General features: G+C 34.2%; 1 protein-coding gene across 2 annotated transcripts in view; it reads left to right on the plus strand.

The window, feature by feature from the left end:
* LOC127877295 (uncharacterized) overlaps positions 1 to 8,180 on the plus strand; it is an 11,340-nt gene extending 3,160 nt beyond the window's left edge. For both annotated transcript variants that reach the window (XM_052422984.1, XM_052422983.1), the window contains exons 2-4: positions 4,085 to 4,266; positions 5,709 to 5,870; positions 6,640 to 8,180. In XM_052422984.1, coding sequence (XP_052278944.1) covers positions 4,094 to 4,266; positions 5,709 to 5,870; positions 6,640 to 7,981 — 1,677 coding nt within the window. In that variant the 5' untranslated portion in view covers positions 4,085 to 4,093 and the 3' untranslated portion in view covers positions 7,982 to 8,180. The remainder of the gene's footprint in view (positions 1 to 4,084; positions 4,267 to 5,708; positions 5,871 to 6,639) is intronic.
* The last annotated feature ends 378 nt before the right edge of the window (positions 8,181 to 8,558 follow it).

The raw sequence follows: 8,558 nt of genomic DNA on the forward strand, positions 1-8,558 counted from the left end.
CTAGTTGAATATAAACGAGACATCTAGTGCATAATTTTTTTTAACATGCTTTCACCTTTTCTCTTGTGTACAGTGTCGCAACCAGGAGCGATTTTTTAATCAAACTATTAAAATCAGTTCAAGGTCACATCATCGTCACATAGATACGCAGTGAACAGTTAAACTGAAAGTTTTCATGAAACCTCAGAAGAAATACCAAGGCTCTGAAGCACTGCAGAGAATGCATATTCTGCAGAACTTGATGAACAAATATATAGGAGGGATATTTAGCTCGAATTTTCGAAGAAAAAGGAAAGCTGCTCTACTCCTCCCTGCTTCGGCGTCGGTATCATAGCTAGGCTACAGTTTTTGTCGTTAAGCTTGTCTCTCAAAAATTTCTTGAACAATTTCGTTTTAAAGATCTATCCTCCATATTGACATGACCAAATATGCCTCGGGCAAAATTTGATAACAACTCAGGTTAGAAAAAATGTCAAAATCTGGAACTATTCGAAACCTAAACACTTGCATATACTTTGAATAGGCAGGTTAATTTTTTTCGGTTAGCCTCTTTCTCGGGAATGAATTGATTTCCCATATTGAAATGGCATCATATGACAATTTTAGTAACTCTACTTTTTAATTATTCAAGTACCTTTTTACACATGGAAGGTTCATTTATTCGTAATATAGTCCAATTCCCGCCTACCAATGATTGCGTATTGGAAATGCGGGGTCAATGTCACTGTTACTAAAATATCATAATGTATTCCATTTTTATTATAATGAAACCACATTTATGCATACATCATAACTAGACCTAGCTTAAGATTGTAGATAGGGTGGTTAGGGTCAGGGTCAAGGCGGGGAATTATTCCTTATATGACTGAAGTAAAACATTGTTAATGCTCTAGAAGACACATTTTTAGTCTCATCTTCATGAAACTTGATCAAAACAGTTGTTGTGATGTTATCTGGGCTTAGTTCGAAAATGGTTTTGGTCCGTTGAAAACATGGCAGCCTGGCGAAGTGGCTTTTTTCCTAATATGGCTATAGTAAAACCTTGTTAACACTCTAGAAGTTGCAGAAATGGTCAAATCTTTATGAAACTTGGTCAGACAATCTGGTGTAATGATAGCTCGGCTGAGTTTGAAATTGGTCATGGTTCGTCTACAAACATGGCCGCCAGGGGTAGGCATTTTCCTTATATGGCTTTGGTAAAACCTTGTTAACTTTCTAGAAGTCAATTTTTTGTGCACTTGAAATGCTAGTAAGTCAGAATACTTGTTATATCTACTTCTCTGTTGAGTTCAAAATATTCTTCTTGTTTATCGAAAAACACCGCCGACGGTGGGTGTGGCAATTTACCCTATATAGCTATAGTGAAAACTTGTTGACGCTATATTAGCCACAATTATTTGACAGTCAGCATGAAACTATGTCAGAAAATTAGTCCCAATAAAATATCGGCTGAGATTGAAGCTGGATCATGTGAGCTCAAAACTTGGTCACTAGTTCCAATTAAAAAAGAAACATATTTAAGAGACCTTTTCACGTTTTTGTAAATTGACAAAAAATTTAAACGAGAGCGCCGACGGCGTTGAAAGTCCATTGACAAGATACCGGGGAGTTTCTGCTGAAGTAAATGTTAAAGGAACAGTTGACTGAATGAAAATAAAGAATAAGTACACATAAATGAAACAAGAAGTGTAGAAATATTGCAAACCATCCTATATCTATCGGAAAATCATAAATATGTTTCAAGGGAGATTGGTATTTTGCGAGCAAGTAAATGTCTGGATGTTCATGTTATTTCTGATTTGCTAGACGTTTATTTATGCTCTTGTTTTAATTAACCTTAGCATTACATCATTACTATTTACGAGACTGAACAAAGTTATTTCTTTGTTTTTCTTGTTTTGTTACTATTAATTATACGGTTATGGTTGTTTCATTTTCATTAATTCGGAAAGGTACAATTTGTTGATGTTGTTGTTATATTTACGCAAAATATTACATGCACGCTATATTATTTAACACACGTTCTGCAGTTTTTAATACTTATTCAAATAATTAAAATAATTTCAAATAATCTGCAAAATAATGTGCAGATTAATATCAAAATACTGTAATTTGACCCTCTCTCTTGCTGCCCCAATTCGCAAAGTGAATGTTTGACGATATTACAGCCCTCGACACTCTTCTGCAAGAAACAAGATAATTATTTATCTGTTTAAACTATTAAAAGTAACGTACCAAATAAATAAATGCATTGAAAAAGTATGTTATATCAAATCAAAAACGTGGAGATTCACTTTGTAAAAAACACAGACCGAGTCAATGACAACTTTTCTCTTTAACATTGCAAAATAGATAAATTTAAGTACTTTACGGATAAGCTTACCACGGTACCGTTTTACTAAGCTACTTACGCAATTCGTAGACTTAAGCACATATTTTAAATTCAGTCTAGTTCCTTCAAATTCTTGCTACATTAAAATTGGGTAATTTTGAAATGAAATTCATAATATAATGTTACAGTTTAAGTAAAAATTAGTTTCCCTCAATCTGAAATAAATGCATTTCAATTATTTTAAAATATGTGCGTAACTCCTCGTTCACACATAGACGCCGCTTCTACTACGATCAAAGTGTGGCCGATCGTGACAAATCGCAGGAGAAACGTAGTGGAGTTTTTATAAGCGCAGTATGATCGCGGTAGAGTCTTCATGATCGGAGAGCTCTACGCTCTCGCCACGCTTATTTTTCTCAAAACAAGCGTAACGGGATCGTGGCCAACAAGAATCGGTGTAGAGTCGTAAAAAGAGCGTAGTGGAAGCGCCGTAATCGTACAGGCAGCGCGGAAGCATCGTGGAGAGATCTTCATGTAAAAGTACAAGCTCTGAGTAGCGTCGTAGTATGATCTTTAATGTCGCGGCAGTAAACGCAGTAAGCTTTCGACGTAGGGGCATCGTAGAACGGTCGAAATGAAAACCATATTTTTTTCTAAATTGCTCGATTAAAGACTTCGATCGGCCTCCATCCTTTTTGTCAGATCGTGGCTTGATCGGGATGATCGTCGTAAAGTCGCAGCTATGTGTGAACGGGGGGTAAGTCTAAGACTTGCGTAAGTTGCTGAGTAAAACGGTACCCAGGTTCTAAGACACAATTTTGGGGAAATAATTCCAGGTATTAAATGGCAGCCTTATGTTGTATTACGACCTCAGATCTCCGTAAATTGGAAAAATACATAGAAAATGGAATTCAGATTCAATTATGCCAAAAGTACGCACTTAACAATTACGATAATTGACGTTAATACTATCAAATCTTCATTTTTATTTATATTTCGAAATGATGCGAACACAATCGAAATCTACTAATTGCAACTCTATGCTTTTCATTATATATACAATTGAAGTATGTTTCAAAACAAAATTTAAATGTGATATAATATTTAAGCTTACTTTGAGGCTGTATATACATGTACATTCAAACCAAGTGTGAATGTAAACGTCACGGTCTGTTTTATCATATAAATGTAATTAATTTCATGATACTGGTGCAACCACAAACTGCTGAAACCAAATGAATTTAGTGTAGTTTTAACACATTTGATCTACGCAATTTGCTATCAATATTTATACAAGCTTCACCAATAGTGAGGTATTAAATACTCACTTACGTTACCGATATCCATTTATAAGCCAAATTCTTTCCTTAGTCAATGGTGTTTTTTCTCTTGTTTAAACATAAAGTATATTTCCCTTTTTGAATCTGTATCAATTTGCTATCTTTGCCAAACTGTGTACAGGTCTCTTTAACAAGAACCAATGTAATTATAATGATAATTTTAGTTAATTCTAGTATATTGGGTCATCATTTTTAATGAATATTTTTGATTGTAATATAATATTTCTAATAATTATCTTGTTACAATTTTCACGTAAGTTTCATCTCATGACAAAAATTCGCTACATACCGGTATTTGTGGACATTTTATGTTGTTCAATGTTAAATGTTTTCTTAAAGATGCCAATGCTTTTATATTACGCATTTCGGTAATTGACTTTTGTTTCATTCAGACAAATGTTATACTCTACAGAACACAACTATGGATGTGAAAAGCAGTGAAATGGAAGCTATGGCAATTGAGGAGCTTCAAGTCACGTGCCAACCATGTGACCAGGAAGGGACATCAAAGAAGGCGAAACGCTACTGCGTGGATTGTGAGAGTCCCTATTGCGACACCTGCTGGAAAACACACAACCGATTCCCTGCGATGAGGTGAGTGCAATCTTCATATTTGCGAATGACATTACTAATCTTATACATCTTAATGGGAATGAATAACATGCATTCGTTCATGTAAATAATAAGCTGTGAAAGAATCAATTGTCAATACATACAATATTTACCAAAGTGTACACTTCAATATGTAAGAACGATGAAATTCCACGTGCATTGCCATATGTGTTTGTCCACTAGTTTTTTTCTATGAAAGGCAATGATGCAAAATCAAACATACAATAAGTAAAAAAGTTTGGATTACTGCCTTGAAACTGTAAATGCAAAGCTATCGCGGTTTAAGACAATCTTAAGGCTGGTCGAACTTTACTCTTTGCCCATCAATCACTCAAAGGGGAATAAACACAAATGACATCAAATGTATAATACACCATACACAAAACAAGCATCAGCATTCCAAACTTACTGTTACATGAATGCATCTGGTCACAGGTGGTTAGCGTGTGGCTATGATATTAATAAGTTAAAACATAATTTTGAATAAAAAAAGAATCAAATTATAACGAAAAATCAACTTCTCTGAAATATATATATATATATATATATATATATATATATATATATATATATATATATATATATATATATATATATATATATATATATTGATATAACAAGGTATTCAACTCAAAATAACACGAAAACGGGTTGTATCGCTTTGAACAGACATAACTTCATTGTGCAGCGATTTCCATGAACTCGGTCTTATTCAATGCAGAAATAAATTTCCATTCTGGAAATGTACATATCTTGTAATATTTTTACAAATGCTGGGTCAAATTTTAAGAAATAACAGATACACAACGAACGTGACCTACTCGTCACCGATCTTACCCGATCTAAGACTAAATTAAAGTAAAAGGGCAATTTCCCATCAAAGTTCACGCAACTCGGTACCACCATTCAATAAAACGTATGAAAATATATTTTTATCGTTCTTACCGTTACATTATGCAGCAACACTAACTGTTCAGCGCCGTTTGAAACCTTTATTTGCATACATTTCAACTGGCCGACATTTTAAACACACGAGTGATTTCATTGGTCCAATGCGAAGGTCTGTCTTTACTCCTTAAGATTTAATGCTTGAATCGGGTCTGATCAATGTCATTTGTGTTTATTTCCTTTGATGGCGTCTTGGCTATTAAAAGCGATGCACCCTGTTTTCGGGTCATTTTGAGTTGAATACCTTGTTATATATATATTTGAAAGTGAATTTGTTTTTTCAGAGACGTTTTCGTTATAATTTGATTATTTTTCATTCCAAATGAAGTTTTTACTAATTAATATCATAGCCACACGCTAACCACCTGTGCGTCTGGTCAATGAAGTAGAAGCACGTTCTTAAGTCATCGATTAAGGAACCCACATAACTCTTTTTATATCATCACATGAACTCATAATTGTTCTTCTCGTTTAAGAACGCACGTGGTTTTGAACGAAACTGAGAAAGAGAACTGGAAGGCGAAGGTTTCTGATAAAATCTCTGTCACGTGTTCAGAACATGTTGGAAAGCCTGTCGACATGTTCTGTGAGGACCATGATCAAGTGGCATGCAGTGCATGTATTGCAATACATCATAGGTAGAAATTTACATTTTTTTAAAAAGTGCTGCAAAGCAAAATGCATAATATAATAAAGTTAGTTGGGTTTTAATATGTGTAATAATGAAATGAGATGTACTAAATTCTTAAAATAAAACTAAAATTAAAATTCTTCTATATGTTGGTGGGTTTTAAATATTTTGCATTTGTAACATTGAATTTTTCAATATTCATCGGTATTATCTTATACATATTTATCTAGTTATATCAGATAGTTAATAGAAGTCATAATAAGAAACTCAATATTTTAAAGGATTGAATTGATGGTCGAAGTTAGGACGTAAACATCAAGCAGCAAAATATATGTTAATAGGGCTGTCCGGAAAGTATGTTCACACTCTGATATATTGACTCACCGTGTTATATATTTATTGTATTAAACTTATCATTAAACAACATTCCTTTGTTATTTCAAAAAATAAGAAAATATAATAAAGTGATAAATAATAATTTTAAGAAAGAGCACAGTTCTTGAAGCATATACTTGTCCATAGCTACGAAACGGTTTATACCTTGGTGAAATTAACACACGATTGAACACTTATATTATATGATATCTTTATCAATACGCTACTGATACAGAATAGTTCAAAGTACATGTTGAATAGATAAAATCAAAATGTGTAATGTAAATAATATTAGTAAAGTTTGTAAATGAACTTTGTGAACAGCCCTTGTTTGTTTTGATATTCCGTTTTTACTGCTCACATAATAACTTTTAACATATTTTTCATGTTTTCACCAACAGATCATGCGTCTCCGTAAAGTATATTCCAAATATTGCACGTGGAACGAAAACAAGTTCAGAATACCAAACGCTTATTGATTCCCTGAAGTCTTACATGGAAAATCTTGCCAAAGCAAGGTCGTCTAGGGAGTCCTACCTTCGTCAACGTACGAATGACTACGACTGCATTGAGAAACAAATCGATCACTATAAAGAACTTCTTCTAGCACAAATAAACATTTCTATGGAAAGTTCAAAACAAAGAATACATTCACACTTGTCGGAAACAAAGAACAATATTGATCATCAAATCCAACAAATAGATTCAATAATTAATGAATTGAATAATCATTTAAAGAAACTTAATGAAACTGGAAACGAATCACAGCTCTTTGTTGAAATAAAGGAAACACAATTAAGACATAAACACATATGCAACTCTTCCGTAGATATTATAAAACCTCCAAGAGTATCTGCCTTTACGTTTTGTCTTGATACTTGCTTATTATCACGTTTATCTGTTGTTAAAGTGGAACTATCGAAAGTACCCAAGGCAACGTACGTAAAGAAGATACACGTGAAGACAGAATTAGATACCTCTCTTCCTGACGTATGTGGTATTGTTTCGCTAACAAATGGAAACATGTGTGTTCTTGACAACAGCAACAAAAAGTTAAAGTTACTAGATAAATCTTTGATCATGAAACATAGCCTTGCATTTGAAGATTATGTTATGGGATTAACCGTTATTTCCTACAAAACTGTAGCCGTTTCTGTTTGCCATTTGAAGATAATAAGTACTGTTGAAGTTGCTTCAGAACTTAAAGTCATTAAGTCATTTTCAACCGAACAGACTTGCCACGGCATATGTTACAACAAGGAAAGCGATGACCTGTATGTTTGTTGCGGTGACAATACGAAAAAGAACGGACCCGGGAGAGTCAAAGTGTACGATAAGACAGGACGATTGAAAAGACAAATTGGCTGTGAAAATAACGAATCATCGTTTTCTACCCCAGTGAATGTCATCTTTTCAAATGCAACACAAATACTATATGTTTGCGATAAAGAGAAAGGTGTGATCGCTTTCGCTGCTGGACGTCACATGCTGTGGTCATTTAAAGATCCCAACACTGTACCATGGGGTATTTGTATTACTTCAGACGAACTTATCCTAGCATGTGGACCAGCGTCTAATCATGTTGTCCTACTCAATCGTAATGGTATAAGTCAGGGACATATATTACAGGGAAGAGATGGTATCAAAACGCCGAGTTCTCTTTTCTTTGACTGCCAGTCATCTGTCCTGTCCATTGGTCTATATGGTGACCACATATTCCAGTTCAAACTGGAAATAGTCTGATATAATCAGTAAAATCAAAATTTAAGTTCTTGGTGGTTGCACTGGGAATTTTACAAATGACGATAATTCATGATATTTAAATGTTTAATATCAAAGACTTGGGTTGTTTGTGTTTTAAAACACGTGACGTGGGCGTATCCAGGTTTATAATGAACAAAGTGAATAGGGTTATATTTTCGTATAAAACTAGAAGAAATTGGTTCCGATTTCCAGTTGTATTTGTGTGTGGTTGTTTGTAACTTATTGTGCTTTGTCGATTTTGCGCATGGATATTTTGTCACAAGACCGCGCTCTGTTATTTATTGCACTCTCGTTTTTTCACTAGACCGCGTGCTGATATTACGTGTGCTGTCTCTTTAATAAATACCGCTTGCCGTTATTTAGTATTCTCTTTATTGCCACAAGATCGCGATATGTTATTAAGTGTTCTCTATTTGTACACATTGCGGCGTGCTGTTATTAACTGTTCACTCCATTTTCCACCAGACCGCGTGCTGTTATTGAGTGTTCTCTCGTTTCGCCTACAGACCGCGTGAAGTTATTTAGTATTCTCTCTTTTTTTTTAGCTCACCTGAGC

Source organism: Dreissena polymorpha, chromosome 4, assembly GCF_020536995.1.
Source record: "Dreissena polymorpha isolate Duluth1 chromosome 4, UMN_Dpol_1.0, whole genome shotgun sequence".
In the NCBI taxonomy this organism is placed as follows: domain Eukaryota; kingdom Metazoa; phylum Mollusca; class Bivalvia; order Myida; family Dreissenidae; genus Dreissena; species Dreissena polymorpha.